Source organism: Lepus europaeus, chromosome 8, assembly GCF_033115175.1.
Source record: "Lepus europaeus isolate LE1 chromosome 8, mLepTim1.pri, whole genome shotgun sequence".
Taxonomy (NCBI): Eukaryota; Metazoa; Chordata; class Mammalia; order Lagomorpha; family Leporidae; genus Lepus; species Lepus europaeus.
In genome coordinates, this window is record NC_084834.1 from 32,875,657 (window position 1) to 32,899,143 (window position 23,487).

Genomic DNA, 23,487 nt, shown 5'->3' on the forward strand with positions numbered 1-23,487 from the left:
CACTTGGGCCACCTTCTACTACTTTTCCAGGCCATCGCAGAGAGCTGGATTGGAAGTGGGCAGCTAGCACTTGAACCAGCACCCATATGGGATGCCAGAACCGCAGGCGGCGGCTTAACTTGCTATGCCGCAGCACTGGCCCCACAAACAGATTTTTTTTTAAATTGCTCATTTTCATTTTATTCGAAAGGTGCTAGACAAAAAGAAAAAAGTCTCCATTCTGCTGATTAATTCCCCCAGCAATAGCTGGGACTGAGCCAGGACCCCAGAACTCCATATAGGACTCCCACATGGGTGAGGGACCCATATACTTGAGCCATCATCTACTGCCTCCCATGGTAGACATTAGCAGGAAGCTAAAATCAGGAGCTGAGCTGGGACTATAACCTAGGCACTCTAATATGGGATGTTGGTAACCCGAGTGGTGGCTTAACCCCAGAGCCATATATCTGACTCATGACCATCTCTTTGTGGTACATTATTAGAATGCCCAATTTGAGTTGTTAGAAAACACCTTTTACTCTCTGTCATGCAGTATAATATTATAGATTACCATTTTTAAAGAAGAGAGTGCTGCTTGAAATCATGCCTTTAATAAAAAACTGCCTAGTAATTTGCTCTGATAAAGATACACTGGCAAAGTCAACCTACCTATGGAAGATAGACATATTGGAAAAAATTCTTATGAGAGAATTCTGTCAGGTGCAGGTAGGGTGAGTTGTAAAGGAAACCACAGTTAACCTAGAATGTGATTTTTTGGAAAGAAAAATAAAGCTCTGTTGGTTCTTTTTGCTTCTAAAGAATATTAGTGATGATAGATGTGCAAGAGTTTCATCACCATTGAAGTCAAAGAAATTAGAGTGCCCATCTCCTGCAGAACAAGTAAGTGGATTGTTGCAATTGACCATTGAATGTTCTATCTTCTGGATTTTTTTCCCTTTGTATGTGGTCATTATAAAACAAAACACCTAACCGTCTATATAGGAAATTGGAGAAATTATTCTAGCATTACAATTTAGAAGCAGTTATGATTTACATGTAATTCTGATACTGGTATTAGTCCAGAACATTCTCAGTGTTTTTGGGAAGTTATTTTCTAACCATCATTTCCTGGCCATTCTCCTGGATTGATTTTGCATGAGTTTGTATTTATTAGCTTTATACTTTGTACTTTGTGGTAAGTTGGCTTGAAAATTAAGTTTTTGAAGGAGTCGTTGCAAAGAGTTGACTATGTCTTTAACAATTATTTCATATCTAGGTAGAAGACAGTACCACCAGTTTATAAAATTTAATGATGAAGAAACCAGAGTTAAGCAGAAATTTTAGTTCTTGGTCTATACAGGGGTAGAAAATGTTAAATGCTTTTCAATGAATATTGTTCATTTTAGTAGGAAAATAAAGTACTTCAGAAAGTTTATGGAAGTGCATATTATGAAAAAAAAAAATGCATGGGTTTACAAAATTTTTTTTGTACCAAAGCCATCTTTAACTGCAGTTTCCACAAATGTGGAAGTATCCTTGTATAGTTACAAGGTGTGTCTTTGTATGAAGAACTTTTTAAAATAACTCAGAAATTTCAAGATGGTCTCTGATTTTGCTCACTTGCCTTAGCACTTTGTCTTTTTGCTAGCTCTGCTAGTGACTTCTGTGACTTTTGATGGGCAGCTCTTGGTTAGGAGTAAATCTGTTTATATTTTTTTTTTTAGATTTTTTTTTGTTTGTTTTTATTTGTAAGACCAGAAGGAACATCTTTACTTTATTTGTATAAGAAGGAGGCAACTCAGAGCTGATTAAAATCCGTGCAAAATGATTCTTGTTTTCTCTCTTCTGTTCTTGAAGAAGCCAGCAGAACATGTGTCTATGTCAAATCCAGCTCCCCTTCTAGTGTCTCCAGAGGTCCATCTAACTCCTGCGGTGCCTTCTTTACCAGCCACTGTGCCAGCCTGGCCAAGTGAACCTACAACTTTTGGACCAACAGGTTAGAGAAAGATTGAGAAAATCCAACCAGCTAACCAACCAATAAAAATCTGAGAGTGCAGATTATTGAGTGAAAGCTTACTTCAGAGTAGGGTTGGATGCTTGGAGCTCAAAGAGTTTTCTGTGAGCCTCTGCTTCTCTGCTTCCAGCATGGCAGGGCCAAGTACGTTTGGGAGGTCTTCCATGAGAAATGTTCTCATACTTAGGGGCATGATGTTTTGAGCTGGTTAGCTCCAGTGATTGCTTTGGTCACTCAGCAGTAACTGGTGCCACAATTTGATGCTTTCCCCAGGAGTCTGTTCATTATGAGCCCCTTTTTCAAACCCTGGCCAGTCTCTGTGTCTTACACTTAAACTTTTAAGATCTTCAATTAGAAGATACTGGCTCAAAGCTTGTTTCCTGGGATCATTTCCTCCTGTGTGTTCAAGAGGCTGATTGATACATAGAGGGCTTGTTCAGATTGCTGAACTACATAGGCACACTATTTTACCAGCTGTGTCAGTCCTTTCTTTTGTAACTCAGTGTCAGCATATTTCTGGAGAAGAATTATTTTCATGTTTTTGTAGCTTTCGATTCCTTTCTCTTTGTAGGTGTCCCTGCTCCAATTCCTGTTTTATCGGTGACACAGACTCTGACCACTGGACCTGATTCTGCTGTATCCCAAGCTCACTTAACACCTTCTCCAGTTCCTGTGTCAATACAGGCAGTTAACCAGCCCTTGATGCCTTTGCCTCAGACATTGAGCCTTTACCAGGACCCACTGTATCCTGGGTTTCCTTACAATGAAAAGGGAGATCGAGCCATTGCACCACCTTATTCACTGTGTCACACTGGAGAGGACTTGCCTAAAGGTTAGTTCCTTCTCCAAGTTCAAATTGATTGATTGTATTTATCAGGTACCAACAGGTTTAGGGAGAAATGACGAGATGGAAGTAGCCACCAAAGGTCTGGTAAGGCCAAAGAAGGAAATTACTCGGGGAGGGCAGCCGGCTAATGGCCATTCACTCCTATTTATCTTGGTTTTATTGGAAAATGATTTTTATATGCTTGGTGGTGGCTCCTCTCCCATGTCATTTTTTCATAAACAGCTTTGAAACCATTTTGGATTAAGATCTTATAATTTCACATCTAGATTCCTAAACATGGTTGAACTTTCTCAGTTCTGTTTTGGTTTTTTGACTTACTGATTTGATTTTTTGAACTACCTGTATTACCTGTATTATGAAGATTGGATATAATACATAGCTGTTATTATAATGTTATCTGGAATGCTTTATTATTTAAACAAATAATTAAACAAACAATTCTTTTAAAATTCACTTGCTCTCTCTTTTGCCTGCTTCATTTCTGTAAAGCTTCAAAGAGTATTGTAATGACTACCTATATGCTGTTTACCTGGATTTATGTGGATACATTTATTAATGGGTGGTTTGAATCAAATGGTGACTGCTTAATGGCAAGTGAATACCTTAACTGATAATGTCCAACAAATGTTTTTTATAAGTAAGGTTTACATTTAAATATTCTTGCATTTTCATAATTTTTAAGCTCCAAAGAAGAGTTGAAAAAGATACAGTGAGCACCTGAATTTGCTTTATTCAGATTGCTTTAATCAGATAAAAATCAAAATTTGTTTTGGGAGTTGGATATTAATATCAAAAATATCTACTGAACCTGGAATTACTAATAGTTGGTTTTTGGTTTATTAGTTTTTATCTATGTTTCATAACACAGGTTAGAGGAAGTAATTCTGGTAGGTGAAATGTTAAAACTATTGATTGAAGATGATCAAGTTCAAGCTTTGTGAATATGTAATTTAATGAGTGATTATTTTATTTTCAGATAAGAATATTCTTCGTTTCTTCTTCAATCTTGGAGTGAAGGTATTTACATTTTATCATTTGAAAATTATTTTAAAATAAATTTAAGTAGTGTTAACTATGTCAGTAACTTAAGGCTTACTAAATCTTGTAATTTTAAGAACCAGTGTTTTTAGTACTATATGGTTTAAAATTTGCTTCTGGTTGGGCGTAGAGATGCCGGTTTTTGCTTGCTTTTCTTAATTGGTGGTAGACAACCTTGTGAGAGTTCTCAGGAGAGGAACATATCCCCGTGTAGCCTAATGGATATGCCCTTAAGAGGGCCTGGATTGAAAGATGAAAATTCTGCTGTGACATTTTTCTAGATGCCTAGTTCTGGATATGCCAGTCAGTGTTTTCTCACCGTAGCTTCATTTATGCAATGGGGGTAATACCCTTCTGTTTGCTTCAGTTTGTTGAAAGGATCAAAAGAAATGTTATGAGAAAGTATTCCTGTATTTGATTGTGTGGTTCACTAGCCCAGCAAGGAGGCCCTTTAGGAAGTGGTCAGCCTAGAATAACATTTCTTAGAAAGAGAAGCTGGAGAATTCTGTCCTTGTCACTCAATGCTGGTTGTCTCCTGTTCTGGGTTAGTTTCTATGGGTTCCAGACAGTTGCAATATGAAATGAGGTGTTCGGTTGAACAGTTTCATGAAGACTTGATTAATTTCATCATCTGTGGCAATCGTTGCCTAATTTTACATTTATCTAAGTAGCTAGTTACATTTTCTTTGGATTTTAGTTTATTTTTTAAAGACTCATCTGAAAGGCAGAGTCAGAGGCAGAGAGAGAGATCTTTCATCTGCTGGTTTACTCCCCAAATGGCCACAATGGCCAAGGCCAGGCCAAACCAAAGCCAGGAGCCAGGAGCTTCTTCCAGGACTCCTATTTGGGTGCAGGGCTCCAAGTAGTTCAGCCACCCTCTTCTGCTCTCGTAGGCACATTACCAGGTAGCTATATTGGAATTGGAGGAGCCAGAACTTGAACTAGTGCTCATATCGGATGCTGGTGCTGCAGGCAGTGGCTTTACCTGCTGTGCCACAGAGCTGGCCCCTCGATTTTAGTTTTTAATGGAATCCTTGCAGAGGGAGGGTTTGGATATTTAATTGTCAGCATTATCTTTCCTTGGTTAAAGGTCCAAGTTAATCCTAGAATTGTGGAGTCCTATTGTTGGAGATGTCTACGTCTGTACTAGCATTTTAACAATAGAACAGGTCCAGACAGGTTAACTGGCTGTCATGGTCCCAGTGTTTGTGGTAGAACCAGAATGTGAATGCAATTCTAGCTAAATAACCAATGATTGAGATACTATCTCCAGAACTTGAGGAACAAGCAATGGTGTCTTTAAAGCAGTGCTTTAGTTTTCGAATTCTTTGTCATGTTGGGTATCCCAGTGATCTGATATATGGGCTGTAGGTTACATGGCCTTTATAGTCATGAGAAACTCATCTTGAGATCAGGGCTTTCAGGTGGATTTATATACAAACCTTATTTATTTTCCCTTTTTCTTCACCTTACTGTTTCGTTTCTCTTTCAGGCATATAGTTGTCCGATGTGGGCCCCACATTCTTACCTGTACCCTCTGCACCAGGCCTACCTGGCAGCCTGCAGGATGTACCCAAAGGTCCCTGTCCCTGTCTATCCTCATAATCCTTGGTTCCAAGAAGCCCCTTCTGCTCAGAATGAAAGTGATTGTACCTGCACCGACACACACTTTCCTATGCAGACTGAGGCCAGTGTTAATGGCCAAATACCACAGGCAGAGATTGGACCGCCAACGTTTTCTTCACCTCTGGTTATCCCTCCATCTCAGGTGTCTGAAAGTCACGGACAGTTGTCTTACCAAGCTGATCTTGAATCTGAGAACCCTGGGCAGCTTCTTCATGCTGAATATGACGAGTCACTAAGTGGCAAGAATATGTTCCCACAACCGTCCTTTGGACCTAATCCATTCTTGGGCCCAGTTCCCATTGCACCTCCTTTCTTCCCTCATGTTTGGTATGGGTACCCTTTTCAGGGATTCATAGAAAACCCAGTAATGAGGCAGAATATTGTCCTGCCCTCTGATGAGAAAGGAGAATTGGATCTACCGCTGGAAAATCTGGATCTGTCTAAAGAATGTGGTTCCGTTTCAGCTGTAGAGGAGTTTCCCGAAGCCAGGGGTGAAGGTGTACATTCTCTCCCTGAAGCGAGTGTGAGCAGTAAGCATGAAGGCCGGGCAGAGCAGTCATCCCAGACACGGAAAGCAGATCTGGCACTGGCCTCTGTCCCTCCCGGAGGAGAGGGAAAGGCTCATCTTCCCACTCAGATTCTAAACAGAGAGAGGGAAACTGTGCCAGTTGAACCTGAGCCTAAAAGGACCATTCCGAGTCTGAAAGAAAAACCAGAAAAAGTAAAAGATCCTAAGACTGCTGCTGATGTGGTCAGCCCTGGGGCCAACTCTGTGGATAGCAGAGTGCAAAGACCAAAAGAAGAGAGTTCAGAAGATGAAAATGAAGTATCTAATATTTTGAGAAGTGGTAGATCCAAGCAGTTCTATAATCAAACTTATGGAGGCAGGAAATACAAAAGTGATTGGGGCTATTCCGGTAGGGGTGGCTATCAACACATGAGAGCTGAGGAGCCCTGGAAAGGGCAGCCAAGCAGAGGCCGGGATGAAGGTTATCAGTACCATCGCAATGTCAGAGGCCGACCCTATAGGGGCGACAGGAGGAGATCAGGGATGGGAGATGGCCACAGGGGACAACACACTTGATGGTTGTTGCTGGAGTCTTTTAGAGCAGAAACCCTTTCTTAGGCGGAATGTTTCTGAAGGCTTTAAAAAATACATTGAAATAAAAATCCAAATTGGAACTGTCTTCTCCCCTCCAAGTTTAGCCTTGCTCCCATTCTGGACGAGAGAATTTGGACATAACTTCAAGGGGGCAGGTGGATTTCTGGCATTGCCACTTCATTCACAGTCAGTTTGATTTATCAGGTGACTTCTCCCCTAACAATTAGGAAATAAGTTTGTTAAAGTATTTTTTATAAACAACTTAATATAAAACATTATAGATTTAGTGTTTGTTTTATTTTCCTTGTATAAGTTTGATTTTAAATGTTGGAAATGTGTGCTTTATAGTGTTTACTAAAGTGACAAGAAAATATACCATTTGACACACTATAGATTCCAAAATATAACATTGCACCAAATAGAAATGTTTATTTTATTATGCAATGCCTTAGTCGTAAACTGGGCTCAAACAGTTCTCAGCCTAAAACACTGTTGTCTTTTAAAATGCTTCCAACCCAAAGGCCTTTCATCTCAATATCTGTCAAACTTGAATAATGTCTTCTCTTTAATATTTCACATAAGGCAGCCTATTACCTGTGTCTTAGAAATGTTGTATATAGTTCTTTTAATATTCATAGGGTATATTTTTGAATTTTGGTGAGTATTTGTTGAATTTGAGAGTGCATACAAGAATAGATGTTTAGGAAATAGTAGGAAATCCACTGAAATGGCTGTTTCCACCAAGAATTCTTAGCACTGGTGTAAATATCATGGTGCCTACTCGAAAGATACGTAGATGCTATGCATTTTGAAAATAATCTGCATCTGTTAAAACTGCAGAAGTTTTTTAATGCCACTTTAACACTAATGCACTGACAGATTCTAAATATTTTGTGAGAAGAAATGTTAAACATTTTTAGCTTGACAGGTTTCTATAGAGTTGCTGTGTTTTATTTTGTCCTTGCACCATTTGTTGGTGATGTGTATCACCTTACATGTGCATGTTCAGCTTGTCATGGCTGGAATCATTGTACAGAATGAGACGATTGTGACTTCCAGGTCGTTTCTAGAGGACGCTGCTAGAAAGTGGTTTTGCTTTGCGTTTGATAGTTTTTTCCCTGAGGTCACAAGTCTTCAATCTTGTTCCTTCCAATCCTTGCAGTATTCACTAGAGGTTTCCTTGGCATGTTGCACTCTCTTCTCCTTTGGACATTGGACTGTCTGCACAGTATTCATTCTTCTGTGTTACTTTGTAAAAATAACTAGCTTATGTTTCTTTTTGTACATACCAATGTGAAAATCTACCCGCTTTTTTATGTTGATTACCCTTTTATCAGGAAGTTTGAGTGCTATGCAAATAATATAGTAGTAATTTCTCCTTGCATGCCATGTGTAATTATACCTAGCCAAAACTAGATGTCGTGGCTTTCTTGTTTGTTTTTTTGAAGCATATAACTTTAAAAGCAAATACAATTCACTTGAATTTGACAAACTGAAGCAGACGAGTTTTCTGGGTTCTCTGTTAACCTATAGGAATGTTTGGATGCCAGCTTGGCTCAGTGAATCTCCACTGTACTGTAATAATGGTTATTTACCTCTGTGCTGTTTTAATTACCTAATGTCTGTGTAACTGCTGATTTGAGTAGTGATTAGCATTTAGATATTTTGTAACATAGGATTTTAGAGAGCACTTTGAAAGATAACATTTTATTATGATGGTGCTAGGTAAAATTTTGTAGACTGAAATGGTTGTGTGGCAAAGAAAAAAATTCTTGGGAGAATCTGTTGAAAGGAATTTCTATCATCACCTTCTAAGGTAGAACCATTTGTGAAGGTACTGCTTAACCCAGTGGCTAAATTATGGAATGAGAAGTTTAGAGGGTCCTCCACTTTCAGCTCATGCTTTTTTTTTTAGTGTAGGATTAGTTTATCTGATCATTTTTTGTGAAAATCACATTTTGATATGAATACCAATTTAAAAGTTGAATGGTTGATCTCAGGAGATCAAAAGTGGCTGTTTCCAGTGTGCTTCATTTTATTGACTGGGGTTTGAGCTCAGTTTCTGGAAATGTTAAAAAATTGGATAGGAAAGAATACTTAGTTTATTTCTTCACTGTCGTGCTGTCTTACCTCAATCGAGTAACAGTACTCTATAGCTCCTGAAGGAAACACTGATTTGCTCCCTGTTTCCTGTATCTCACCTCTAGGACATGATGGAAACAGTGCTGAAAGAATTTGAGTAGATGGTACTTTCCTCAATGACCTCTGGAATATCAGAATTCTGACTTTTGATAGTTTTTTAAATATTAATCTTTGCATGAACGTCAGTTTTGTTTTCTTCTTTTAGCTTTGTTTTTAAATGTACTAGTCCAGGGGATTTTGCCTTATGCTGAGGTCAAATTAGGGCCAAGCAAGCTTTTGTCCTCCTTAATTTTAACTATGTCATATTGTCTGTTGACATGAGATAAAATACGTCTGTGTAAGAGAAAAGCTGCAAAAGTATAGAACTGAGAATCATTTGTATTGATTTGGAAACCAAAACTTTATTGTATTATGATCATACATACAATTTTTGAAGAACAAGTATTTAGACTGACCAAAGCTCACCTGTTCATTTTTAGTTAGGTGCTTTTGCTGAACTTGATTCTAGCCCCATTTTTAGTACTGTGTGTCTTTTCATTTCCCTTCAGATATACCTTTAACTCTTGCCCCAGGTGTTTATTGGCAGCAAGATGCTGGTGTCTGTGCATTCCCCATGCTGTTCCTGGTAACCCACGAGTTTGTTTTCATGCAGACCGAAGCTCAGACCCTGCCTTGAACTGGCAATGAGTAGGTTTTCCCAGACCGCAGTGCTGAAGCAGCTTATTTGATGCAAACCCTGTGTTCTTGCAGTGTGTTGTTTCCTTTGTGACTCAAGGGTAGATTAAATGCCTGTGAACTGCAAACTTGCTTATGATTGACTTGGTGCAATAAAATTCCTTTCTAACCATTTGTGGTTTAGGAAATGTTCAGCCATCTTAGAAATTAGCAATATTTATTTTTGCCTCACTTGTTTTACTTTGTTTTAGATGAGATAAACTGTCTTTTCACTATGGGTACTTCAGCAAGGTCCATTCTAGTGTAGCCAAAGAGAATGTGTATTTGGCTACGCTGGTTCTGTTTACTATAGTTTGCTCCCTATTTTATGTCTAAATGCTATTGTTTTCATTCAGAATCTTAATGGCTCACTTCCAGTATGTCAAAGAACTGAGGTTTTGCTACTAGTGTCAGCTATTTACTCTCCCACTAATTTTTTTTAAGAAAAAATTTCCCCCCTGAAATACAAGTTTTAGAAAATCATAAGGGGTGGGTGCATGTCTTAATGCTGAGCAGCAGCAACTTTGGGGTTGAATTTACTTGAATGGATTAAAAATTGCATTTGTTACAGAGCTAGAAAAAAATTTATGTATGGAAAATGATAATAGCCTTACACTGAGTAAAAATAATACTTAAAAGCATGTGAAGATGTGATCACTTGTGATGTTACTTGTAAAAAAAAGTATATATATATATATATATATACATATCTTTTGAAGTGTTGAAAGGAACATAGTACTTTATATTCTTTATCATATCACTTTTTGTAAGTGTTGAATATATTCCTGTTTATTTTTCTATGTTCTGTTTTGTAGCCTTAAGAAGTGTTTCAAACATATCTGAATGTATAAAATAAGATAAATGCCCTACATGGTGTGATGCTGCATTATATATAAAAACTGTGTGCATATATTAAATTTTGTCTCTTGAATCCTGCTTGTGATTCTTTGATTCCAGAATAACCAGAGTGTATGTAAAGAGTAATTTTAGTGAATTCTTTGAAAGATGGTTTCCATGGTGCTTTCTCAGTGAGTTGATAGTTTTTATGGGATTTATAACCTATAGGGGATGATAGGTACTTTGCCTAATTTATAAATACAATCAAACTAAGACCAAAGCACAGTTATTTGCCTATGGCCATGCAACTAGTAAGTAGTAGAATTTGAACTTGAATCTAGCTCTAAATGTTTTTTACAATTAATGGAGTAAATGGCAGTGTGCAGAGTATCTAAATTTCTGGATCAAATAATCCTTGTTTTGCAGTTTATGTTCAGTACTTATGCTGTATGAAGATGAAGCACATGTAGTTTGGAAAGTAAACATATCAGGCATACTTAAATACTTTGAAAACTCATCGGTTTCTTAAGTCACCAAAGAATATTGTCAACACTTGTTTAACATACTTAAGATAAGCAAGATCCAAAAAGCCCTCATTTAGTGCAAGTATTTGAAGGGTTCCTGGTAACAGGAGCAGCAAGCCTGGAGGGACACTGGGCTAGTACAAACGTAATGAGTTGGTTAGTTACTTGGGTCTTTAGCTTAAGACTGCTTCAGAAGAACTTGGGGGTGGTGGTGGGTTGGATAAGGTGACAGTGGTCTCAAGGAGTATGTGGTAGTTTCTCTGACGTTCTCTAATTAGAAGGGCCTGCCTTTCACTCTGAGCAATTTATTAAGCTTCCATATCTGGAGAGTGGCATGAAGATGTAAGTAGCTGTGAGAGCAATTACAGCTTCCCTTTATGACCTAGCTCATGGACCAAGAGAATAGTTAAGAGGACAGGTTAAGTGTGTCCTCTAAGAACCTTTCAGAAGTTTTTTTCTTAATTGTTTAGAAAATTGTTAGAGAACGGGAACTCTAGATAATTCTAACTGGCTGCTTCTAACCAGCCTTTGCTTTGCTCTTTTCACTTCCTAATTTCAGCATGTGAAAGAAAACAGAATTGTCCTTTTAACCTGTATTCATCCTTTTTTTTTTTTTTCCCCCATTCTGTTGAATGCCCATGCTCATCTCTTCTGCGGACCTAACACTTAATAGGATGCTGTGACTCTTTCCTGGGAATTTCTTCTTTCACATAGCAATTTGATGCAGAACTACTATGGAGTGCTCACAGTATGTCATTGACTGCATTAAGGTCTTGATAAGCACATATAAGTATGATGATGAACATCAATGAAATTATGTTGAATTGCTTATACTGTCACTAAATCAATACAGTAGGTCCACTTCATGATGTGATAAGCTGAGTGGTATACAGGATACTAGTGGTCTAAAATTGTTACTGCAGAAAAAGCTTACCACCATTGTATTGTTTTTGTTTGTTAGGATTTTTACATTAGATGCACACAAATTCAAAAGCTACGTCTATCTTCATCCTTTAACCACTCTGTCCTTTCTAAAAGCAATCTGTCGCAATGTTTCTTGTATTTTAATATTTTGCATATTTTCCTAAGAGTGGTAGAATATTATATAAACTGTGTTGTGACCCTTGCCAGTTTATGTAATATTCCAGAATTTTTTTTTTTTTCCTCAGTTAAGACAGCAGTTCCTTCTTTTAAAAACATCTGCACTGCTGGTGTACTTGATTTCATTGGTCATGCAGTTGTGTTAGCAACTATACAGGCTTTTCTACTATTTAAAATCTTGATAAATCCATATTTGGTATTTAATTTACATGAAATAGCTGTGTTCCTGTTATGTCACAAGTATTAAGGACAGAATATGGAAATCAGTAAATAAAAATAGCTTTTGTCTTATTTTATCAATATATTTGAAATAATCATTCATAAATTTAACCTATCCTTAAAAATAGCTGCTACTCACTCATTTAGTGTGATCCCATTTATGTACAAAACAAACCCTTTACACAAAATGATGAGCATGTTAAACTCACACCACTAACCGCTGCAAGGGTAAAGGGCGGGCATTTTTTATTCTGTATATTTATGTATAGTTGAATCTTTCACAAGTATTTGTGGATTATTAACATCAATTTTGTTTAGAAAGCCTAACTATTCAGTTAAACCATATTTTCCACTATTTTTTTTACATATTAAGGCTGCTCTTATATAAGAGTTCTAAAACCCTGTCATTTCCATACTCCCCTGATATTTTGCTTGCCCTATTAATATGTTTGGTAAAATCTTCCTTACTCATGGATTAATTCCAGTTCAGTGCATTAGTCAATAATGCATTAATAATGGCTTCTGGCCACAAATATCCTGCTGTTCAGATTTAGGAACTTAAAATATTTGGACAAGTTCTTAGAACTTTTGTTATACACTGTCCAAAACTAAAAGTTAGAAGGTTTAGGTAATAACCTATTCGCAAACTTAGAAATGAATGTGACTGGTACCAAACATATTTGGTATTGCTATCTGGCCACTCTGGCAATAATGCTGCTACTGAGGAAATGTTCACAAATCCCTGGCTGTCCATGTGAAAAGTCTGGAAATTTAAGAAAATACACAGACGCTGAGGTACCTACTCCAAAGATTTCTGAGTCTGTAGGAACAAGGGTAAACAAAAAATTCTTTAAAAATGGTTTTTCATAATTATAATTGGTGGTTACACTCATATAAATATTTAAAAATGGCATTAGAATAATTACAGCGTATGGAGCCTTACAAAATGCAAAAACTGACAAATCCAGGTAAGTTAGGGATTTTTTCTTTTTTTTTTTTTGGACGGGACACAAATATTTGATAGTGATGGTCAAAAGCACCAAAAAACTTAAGGTAATACTCATTTTTCTAACGGTGCTTTTTCGCAGTCTTAGAAACTTCGCACTATATTATCAGTGTAAAGATTGAAAACAAGTAGCTAATATAATCCTCAGGTTTATTTATCAAATATCATCAATGGGGTCTTTGACCAGCTTATAAAATAAAGGAAATTTCATTATACTGGCATACTTGGCAAACCAGGTAAGCACAGAAAGTAATTTCAAGATTTTTCTAAAGGGGGCACACACTGGTCAGCATTTGGTACATGAATATATTACACTATTGAAAATCTTCCCATACATCATGAAAACTTGGAGGTAATTTGTGTAGCTTGAAATGTCTTCATTTTAGAATATGCACAAAAGTGCCTTATGAACTTTTCCAGGAAAGTGGCATTTTCTGTGTTCAGACTACAATTTACAACACAACTGGCTTTTGATGTATATTAATTATACTTCAAGTTCCAAAGTATGTGGGGGCATAAAACCTGATTAAAGTTTTATATGACAAAAATCCCAGTCAATGTTTCTTTTAGTAAATGGCTTATTGATTTCCTCAGATTCAGTCTAATCATCCAAGAAAAAGTAGTTTCCACTCTTCTTCTGTTCTACATCCTACAAGATAGAGAAGTAATAAAAGTCAGCAACATTGTTTCCATAAATGTACAGGCAGATTTTCATGCATGGGATTACTTAGCTGTGTTCACTACAGGCCTGGACAACCTCCACTCACCACCTACTTCTGCATAGTCTGGGGTCCACTACAAAGACAAGATGGCTACCCTTGGCCCCTTACCCTATCACTAAACCACTCTCACAGCAATACAAGCTAAGTCCCTTTACACAAGATACTGTACATATATAAAATGTATTATATTTCTGGGAAAACAAACTCCATTTTTCTCATTTCAACTTTAAGCTCTGGCTCAAAAGATAATGTTAGTTTGAGAACTACCTATTACATAAAATATATAAAACAAGTTATTGCCAATACTGTATATAGACTGGCTAGTAATAATCCAGGAGAAGCTCCTTGCCTACCAGTTCCTTTGTTAGGATTAAGGTAGATGATCTAAGATAGGTGGGCATACAGGAATGATTGACAGGTATACCTGGGCTGAACTATGCACCTACTCAACAGAGTGACAATGCTTTAGATATTTTAAGTGGCAATGAACATGGGAAATAACAGTGAATATACTCAAGACACAATATAAACAGCTTTGAGTCCTTGCACAATGGCAGCTACATCACAACTGATGCCCAGATTGACTGGAGAATGCCATTAGGTATCAAAATGTAAAAAACATGAATCAGAATAAAATATGGCAATGGCTTTTAAAGACCCACGCTTTAATTTTTATACTGAAATCGAAGTTAACCATGATTGAGGATTGTTTTTCACATACCTTAATTGAGTTGAGTTTGTTTATTCGTGGTCTATAGTTGTTTGGATCTCTTCTGAATGTAATTTCAAGCTGAGACAAAAATTTATTCATGCCGGCCAAAAGGGTTTGAGGACTAGGAAGGGATGGGGGAATCAAATTTGATTAAATTTTACCCCTTAAATGTTAAAGAACCATTTCAACTCCCAAATCATAAAAATCATAAATCGTCTACAGCATAATTACAGTGTACCATAAATTCTCAGAAATGACTAATTATACAAATTTGCTTGGCTATAATATTTTTGTGTAAAACCAACAGTTTAAATTGTACTTCTGGTTTGGAAAAAGAAACACTGAAGACAGAAGCTTCTTTGAAAAAATAAAAGATTGTTAATAAGGAGCTTAATCACAAAGTTCTCTATTTTAGAAATGCAGCATTGGAATATATATGTCTGTGTATTACTGGTTTCAAAAGTAACTAAAAATTTTTTTCATCTAGGCTGCATTTAAGATCATGCCAAATCAATACAGAGTAAACATTTTATTAATAGAAATAGAAGATTATGTGAATAAACATGTTTCACATATTCTAAGAAATTTCCCCAACTATTTTTTAAGAAATAAAATTCTCAATAATTGTTAAGCTGAAAACTAAGAAATTCTAGGAAGTCCAGTAAAGTACTTTTACTGGCTGAATGATTCAAATAGTAACTCCATTCCTCCCTCTCCAACACAAAAAGTACTATGTTGGAATCACTTCAAATTGCTGTTTTTAAAGGACAGATTCTGAATACTAGCAATTTACATGGTTTCACTTACTAGGTTTGAGCACTGGAAGAAATTTTTTATAAACATTTCAATGTTAGGTTTCTCTATTATGAGTGCTCTCACTCAAGCTAATAGGGAAAAATGAGAGAAAAGGGGAGGATAATAGGGAAAAATGAGAGAAAAGTTATTCATTTTAAATTTGCAACAATGAGGAACCTACTTGTGTGCTCAGTTATAGTTGGGCAGGCCAAGTAAACTCTCTGAATTTCATTTTCTTGTGTCATGCACAAAAATGTTTACAAGGAATTATTTGGAAGAACAAATTCTTTTTTTGATATCCAAATAATAAAGCAGACAAAAAGCAAGTAAAAAGAAAAGCCACCATCCACATTGCCAGCATCCCATTTGGGTGCCATTTTGAATCCCAGCTGCTCCACTTCCAATCCAGCTCCCTACTAATGTGCCTGGGAAAGCAGTGGAACATGGCCCAAAAGCATGAGTCTTTGCACCCACATGGGAGACCTGGAAGAAGCTCCTGGCTCCTGATCAGCCCAGCACCAGCTGTTGCAGCCATTTGGGGAATGAATCAGTAAGATCTCTAACTCTGCCTTACAAATAAAAAAAGCAATCTTAAAAAAAAAAAAAAAAAAAGGTGTTAGAGTTCTGAATGTTTGCCCCCCAGGTCAAGCATTCCATAATACAGTCTGAAAACCAAGACTCCACAGGCCCATCCAGTACTCAGTGTGAATAATCTCAAGAATCATACAATTAGAATTTCTAGTGGTATCAAGTTTACTGTTAGCAGCTTATTATAAAATTTCAAATGCAACAATCTTCTAATTGTCAGAACTCAAAATTATAGTTAGCTTTGAACATTATATAAAGTAAATTTACCTATTTGCAACAGTGTTCTTAGATGGGACACCATCAAAAACGATGACTCGATCTGCTAGATAGGTGGCCATGATGAAGTCATGTTCCACAACAAAGGCTGTCTTCTTCGCATGGAGTATGAAACTAAAACAAGGATTTTGACATTTTTTATATCTTTGTAAAACACTCAAATGTCCTATTAAGCACACTTGTGTGCTAGCACACAAAACCAAAATTAATACTCTAGTGATTAAAGTATTTACCGTTTGACAACTCGAGCTGCCATCAATCTTTGCTCAGAATCCAAATATGCAGATGGCTCATCAATTAAATAGACATCAGCAGGTTTGCCCAAGCAAAGAGCTAAAGCTACTCGCTGTAGTTCTCCTCCAGATAATGTTTGTACCTAATTGAAGAAATTTAGCAAACCATATTAAGAAATCCAAAGTTTAAATTGATAATAAAATTTTTTAAAAATTACGCTAGAGTACCTCTTGATCAATGATGTTTTCAATCTGCAGAGGCTTCATTACATCAGTCACAAACTGCGGATGAGTGTAAGCATCTCTTATCTTTTCATGTAATAACTGGCGAACACTTCCCTGTTTTTAATAGAAGAAATATTTAAATGATAAAATTTCAGGACAGACCTCTTCAATTTATGAATCCCGATAAAGTTAAGCTCTAGGGCAAGGCTGTATCATATACCACCAACAGGTTTCAATTTTATTTTTAATTCTCAAAACCCCATCATGTTCAACAAATAAAAAATCAATAATAATCTTCAAATTTGAAAGTAGTAGGCAAAGGACTACTTCAGGGGAAAAAGTCATATGAAAATGGGAATAATTCTGAAAGTCAAAATATGCATCAAGTAATCTTAGGCAATAACCAATAGAGAACACAAAATGCACAATAATGTGCTAGGTATGATTCTAAAACACCCTTTGCTTGTTGTTTCAGGATAGGGCTGAGTTTGGGAATTTACAAGCTAAGCTTCTGGAAAGTTATGAATGATACAACTCATTCTAAGTGAAGCTATTTCACAGACATACACAGTAAAAGTAGTGTTGAGGTCCTGCATGCAGACACTCCATTCAAGTTCACTACAACTCCTGGAGAAACCCAAAGGTTAACTTTAGTATGCTTCTAAGTTTTATACATACAGTAGCATCTATCAGTATTTTCTTTTTGTGACTCTTACACTGTATGGATATACCACCTTTTGTTTATTTACCAGCTGATGGACATTTGCGTTGCTTCACTCATGTGTAAGTTTTTATGTAAAGCTAAGGTATACTCTTAGGAGTAAAACTGCTGGTTTATATTGTAACTTACTAATTTGAGGGTCTGCCAGATTGTTTTGCTAAGTGGCTCTATCACTTTAAAGTTTTCCAGTGTTTTTACATTCTCATAGACAGTTGTATTGTCTTCTGGGTTTTAGCCATTCTAGTGGTTATAAAGTGGTATCTCACTGCATTTCTCAAATAACTAATGATTCTGAGATCTTTTCATGAGTATTTTGTCTATCTGTATATCTTCTTGGGAAAAATATCCTTTTTTGGGAATGGACATTTGGTTATTTTCTAATTTGACTTTTTTTTTTTAACATAAAAAGCAAATCTTTATTAAGATAAAATGTTTAGAATGGATCACATAAGAAACCCAACAGTAAGAGATAAATCCATACAAAAAGATTTGAAAAGTCTGAGAAATATACATCAGGGAATAAAAAGAAAGCTGGAGTGAATACATTAATATCACATAATGTCAGATTGAAGAGAAAGAGCAAGACATCCTTTCTTTTTTTTAACTTCCACGAAAGAGAGAAAATATGGCGTTCATTCTGTTTCTGGCTTCTCTTAAACAAAACTATATCTAACTATTTTGTTCCAAAAGTCAAGAGTTCACTTTTTTAATGGCAAAGTAATATTCCATTGTGTATTCATACCTTTCTTTATCCACTGATGGCTAGGTTGATTCCATATCTTTGCTGTTATTAATAGTGCCTTAGTAAATATGGGAGTGCCAGTATCTTTCATATGCTAACTTCATTTCCTTTGGATGTATTTCCAGAGGTGGGAAAGTTGAGTCATTCAGTAGATTTTTTAGTTTTTCACTAATCTCCATTATGTTTTCCATACTGGCTGTACTAACTTGCATTCTCACCAACCTTATCTCTACAACTTTGCCTGCATGTGTTATTTTTGTCTATACAAAGCCATTCTAACTAGAGGGAGGTGATACTACATTGGGTTTTTAACTGAGTGTCTCTACTGGCCTACCAATCCTGAGCATTTTTTCATGTGTTTGTTGGTCATTTGTATTTCTTTTGAAAAATGTCTATTTGGTTCCTTTGCATATTTCTTAACTGGACTGTTGGTTTTGCTGTTGAATTTCTTGAGTTCCTTATATATTCTGGATATTAATGCTTTAATCAGATGTATACTTTGCAAATATTTTCTCTTATTGTATGCATTTTCTCTTCAGTCTGTAGAATTCCTTTGCTGTACAGAAGCTTTTCAGGTTGATAAAATCTCACTTGTGTATTTTTAATTTTATTGCCTGTGATTTTGGGATCTTAGCCAGAAAATTATTGCCTATGTAAACATCTTGAAGTGTTTCTCCTAGGTTTTGGTTGTGAATTCTTAATATATTCTGGATCCACAGCCCTTATTAGATATGTGCAAATGCTTTCTCTCTTCTTATAGGGAATAGCCTTTCACATCCTTGATGGTGTTCTTTGCAGCAGAAAATACATTAGGTTTCTAAAGCGTTCTTTTGGGAAAAGATGACAGATTTCGAAAGCATTTTTCTAGTAGGAGAAATGAATTACTCACTGTCAAGACCTTTCAATAACCTTGTTTACAATCTAGTCTGGAGAATAATTTTTATATAGTAAAAGATTAAGCTAAATGCACAATTATAATTTTATTTAATAATAAGCAAAAGAGTTAAAACTTACAGTTGATTTGGGACTGATCTTTTGTGGCTTATAACTGACATTTAGAACTGGCACTTCTCCTACAAAGTAACACAAATACATAAAGCACTCAAAGCTGTCCAGATCTTTAACAAACAGTTAAAACTGTGCAGAACACAGCAAAAAGACCCAGTACCTCCTTCATCAGGTTTAAGCCTTCCAGCAAGCATTCTGATGAATGTCGTTTTGCCTGTACCTGATAACACAATACAAAACAAATTGACCTGAAAAATGTTTCACATTTAGAGTAAATCACTTTGTCCTGCTTGGCTTTAGCTGAGAAAAAACTGTTTAAAGATATATATTGGCACTACTAAATTCCTTAGGTTACACACTTTATCTTGGAGAGGAGGAGACATTCCGTACATTGCTTGGATGCCTGCCAGGGTTGAAGGTCCAACTCCAGTCCCAATTCCAGTTTCCTACTAAGGTTCACCGTGGTATGCTCAAGAGGTGGTCCCTGCCTCCCAGGATGGGGACTCAGACTGAGTTCCCAGTTCCTGGTTCTACCGGTTCCAGTCTTAGCTGTCAGGGGCATTTGGAGAATAGTCAGCAAATGGCAGAGCTGCTTCTTTCTGCCTTTCAAATAAATGAATCATTCTAAGCTAATTAAAGGAACAAAGACTATTCCAAGCTTATAACGGCCATTTAAAAAATGGACAGGTCTATAAAGTGTTGAGATTGTTTAACAAAATTATTTAGCGACATCATCAATGCACATAATTCACTAGGCTGTTTTATGATACCAGCATCTTACATTTCACTTACATGAAATAGTTATTACTACAACCCAATTAAAAATTTCTATATTTAACTGAAGACTGATTTATTACAATAACATTTATATAGAAAATTTTTCTCCCATCATTCTAAATTGTAGGAATATAATTCAAATCAGTTTAAGTCATGAAGGTAGTAAGGACAGATTATTTAGTTTTCAAATTCATTGTCTTTAACATGAAAAATGCTGGTAATATGGGGCCAGCATTGTGGTACAACAGGTTAGACCACTTCCTGGGACACTGACATCCCACATGGGTGCCGGTTTAAGTCCTGGCTGCTTCTCGTGTGATCCAGCTTCCCTGCTAATGTGCCTGAAGAGGCAGTGGGAGACTGTCAGTGCCTGGACTCTTGCCGCCCACGTGAGAGACTGCATGACGCTCCTGGCTCTGTCCTAGCCCAGTCCCAGCCGTTGAGGTTGTTTGGGAAGTGAACAGGGAATGGATGGCCTTTTTCTAACTCTGCCTTCGAAATAAATAATCTTGGAAAAAAAAAAAAATACTGGTAACGCATCTACTATTTAAAAGGTAAATTATCCTAAATTTAAAATAAATTTCAAAAATAAGTGTAAAAAATTAAAAAACTGTTTTCTCCCTAGTCAGTTTGCAAGCTGAATAACTGAAAAGCCAGCTGAGAAAAACATCTCCATTGAAGGCTATGAAACAAGAGGTATTAACTTGAATTAATGAGACTGAAATATACATTGCTGCAAAATTATGAGTCTACAATGAAAAATTTGTGAATTGAAAACCTAGCTGACAACCTTAAAACTGAATTAAGGCTTTTTCTTGGACTTTTTCATTTACTGAACTAACAGAACAGACTTTTTTACATATTATAAAATAAGGAAAACTTACCATTTTCCCCAAGCATCACCATGATTTCAGAATCCGTGAACTCTCCAGCTACAATTGCTAGCTCAAACTCTCCCATCTTTTTCTTCATCCCTGGATATTTATACATACACATCTTTTTAACTTCTTCTTCATTTGCTGTCTCAGCCACTTTAAAAACAAGCGATGCATCTCTGAATCTCAAGTTTTCTGTTGGAACGTAGCCATCCAAGAAAATGTTTATGCCTGTTGGAAGGAAAATTGTTAACAGATTAGTAAAGATCAATTAAAAACCAAAATTCTAGGCACTCCTGGGAGCAATCTATGCATAGATTTTAAATTTCTGGCAGGTGCTATGGCACAATGGACTAAAACCCCAGCCTACAGCACTGGCTTCCAATAAGGGTGCCAGTACAAGTCCTGGCTGCTCCACTTTTGATTCAGCTCTACGCTACAGCCTGGGAAAGCAGTAGAAGATGGCCCAAGTCTGTGGGAGACCCAGAAAAAGCTCCTGGCTCCTGGCTTCAGTTCAGCTAAACTTTGGCTGCAGCGGTCATCTGAGGAGTTAACCAGCGGATAGAAAATACCTTTCTCTGGCTCTACCTCTCTCTGTAACTCTATTTTTCAAATAAATAAAATAAATCTATAAAAAAGAAAATCCCCTATGGAATTTTCCTAACATACAAGTTTGCATAAAATGAAGTCACAACATGTTTTTCTCATTAATCTATTGTAAATTTTAACTAATTCATCCATATATATATGTCCCCATGAGTGTGTAGACGTATGTGCACACACACACATAACAAAACACATCCTTCGTTTTTTTTCTCTTATAAAATGCCATCCACATTTACTTTTTTTTTTTTAAGATTTCATTTATTAATTTGAGAGGAAGAGTGATAGAGAGTGAGAGGGCCACAATGGCTGGAGCTGTGCCAATCCAAAGCCAGGAGCCAGGTGCTTCTTCCAGGTCTTCCCAAGCACTTGACCCATCTTCTGCTTTCCCAGGCCAGAGCAGAGAGCTGTATTGCAAGTGGAGTACCTGGGACTAGAATCAGCAGCCATATGGGATGCTGGCGCTTCAGGTAGAAGATTAACCTACTGAGCCATGGTGCCAGCCTCAACACATCCTTTCATTATCAATTGATTTTTACTGCTCTAAGATTTGTTTCTCAGGGGCTGTGGCACTGTGGCATACAGGTCAACCCACTGCCTACAGCAGGAAAGCAGTGAAAGATGGTGCAAGTGCTTGGGCCCTTACACCCATGTGGGAGACCAGGATGAAGCTTCTGGCTCCTGGCTTCAGCCTGGTCCTGCCACGGCCGTTGTGGCCATTTGAGGAGTGAACCAGCTGATGAAAGATCTCTTTCTCTCTCTGCCTTTCAAATAAATATATTAAAAAAAAATTGTTTTCTCATCAGGTTTTTGGCTTCACTACACAATGGTAACCAGCATTACCCAAAAAGATTTCAATAACTAAAAGTAAACAAACATTATACCTGAGAAACCCTCTCTACAGTGAATTATTATTATTTTAATCTTAAGCTTATTTATTTTGTGGGAAAGGTAGAGTTAGAAAGAGGGACAGACAAAAGATCTCTTATCCACTGCATATGCCACAACAGCTGGAGCTGGGCCAGGCTGAAGCCAGGAGCCAGCAGCTTCACCCAAGTTCCCCATATGGGTGGAGCCCAAGCACTTGGGCTGTCTTCTACTGCTTTCCCAAGTATGTTAGCAGGGAGCTGGACTGGAAGTGCAACAGTCAAGACTCAAACTGGTGCTCATATGGGATGCCAGCACTGCAGCTTAAATCCACTGCACCACAACGCTGGCCCCTACAGGGAATTATATGGTAAGCAGTAAAAAATGCCCTTTTCAGTGTTTCCTATATATAAGTGAAGTAAGAGGAAGCAAGTATCAGAAGTTTTGGGAGTTCTTGACAGCGAATCTAACCATGTCATTTAACATGTATACTTAGCCTAGAAGAAAGGTATTGACAGAATAAATGAAGAGATACATTTATTTGGCCCAAGTCAGGACTTCAAAACATTTTTAAACTACTTAAAGTTTTTACATAAAAACATATACTCAAAAGAAACTTATCTGGGGCTGGCGCTGTGGCACAGTGGGTTAAGCCCTCATCAGCAATGCCAGCATCCTATATGGGCAGCTGTCTAAGCCCTGGCTGCTCTACTTCCAATCCAACTCTCTGCTAATGCTCCTGGGAAAGCAGGGGAAGATGTCCCAAGTCCTTGGGCCCCTGCACCCTCATGGCCTCAGCCTGACACAGCTCCAGCCATTGCAGCCATTTGGGGAATGAACCAGCAGATGGAAGACCTCTTTTTTCCCCTCTTTCTCTCTAGCTCTGCTGTTCAAATAAATAAAATAAACCTAAAACAAACAAACAGAACAAAAAGACCTCAGCAGTCACTTGGTCTAAGTACCAAATTCATCATTTAAGGAAATGACAGCTCAAAGAAAAGAGGGTTTAAGAAGCATAACAAGTCAGCCTTTAAATTCCTAATATAATATTTATCTAGTCAATTTAAAAATGAGGGGCTGGTACAGTGCCGATAGCCCACCCATTTGGGCACAAGTTCAAGTCCCAGCTGCTCCACTTCTGATCCAGCTCTCTGCTATGGCCTGGGAAAGCGGCAAATGATGGCCTAAGTC

General features: G+C 37.1%; 2 protein-coding genes across 3 annotated transcripts in view; one reads left to right on the forward strand and one right to left on the reverse strand.

The window, feature by feature from the left end:
• The window catches only part of OTUD4 (OTU deubiquitinase 4), a 56,533-nt gene extending 46,137 nt beyond the window's left edge, over positions 1-10,396 (forward strand). For both annotated transcript variants that reach the window (XM_062199547.1, XM_062199548.1), the window contains 5 exons: positions 802-882; positions 1,840-1,978; positions 2,568-2,828; positions 3,820-3,860; positions 5,374-10,396. In XM_062199547.1, coding sequence (XP_062055531.1) covers positions 802-882; positions 1,840-1,978; positions 2,568-2,828; positions 3,820-3,860; positions 5,374-6,591 — 1,740 coding nt within the window. In that variant the 3' untranslated portion in view covers positions 6,592-10,396. The remainder of the gene's footprint in view (positions 1-801; positions 883-1,839; positions 1,979-2,567; positions 2,829-3,819; positions 3,861-5,373) is intronic.
• Positions 10,395-23,487, reverse strand: part of ABCE1 (ATP binding cassette subfamily E member 1) — a 33,649-nt gene continuing 20,556 nt past the window's right edge. Inside the window, exons 11-18 of the mRNA XM_062199549.1 lie at positions 20,836-21,057; positions 19,335-19,394; positions 19,181-19,239; positions 16,707-16,817; positions 16,479-16,621; positions 16,237-16,359; positions 14,596-14,707; positions 10,395-13,801 (exon numbers count right to left, since the gene is read on the reverse strand). Coding sequence (XP_062055533.1) covers positions 13,754-13,801; positions 14,596-14,707; positions 16,237-16,359; positions 16,479-16,621; positions 16,707-16,817; positions 19,181-19,239; positions 19,335-19,394; positions 20,836-21,057 — 878 coding nt within the window. The 3' untranslated portion in view covers positions 10,395-13,753. The remainder of the gene's footprint in view (positions 13,802-14,595; positions 14,708-16,236; positions 16,360-16,478; positions 16,622-16,706; positions 16,818-19,180; positions 19,240-19,334; positions 19,395-20,835; positions 21,058-23,487) is intronic.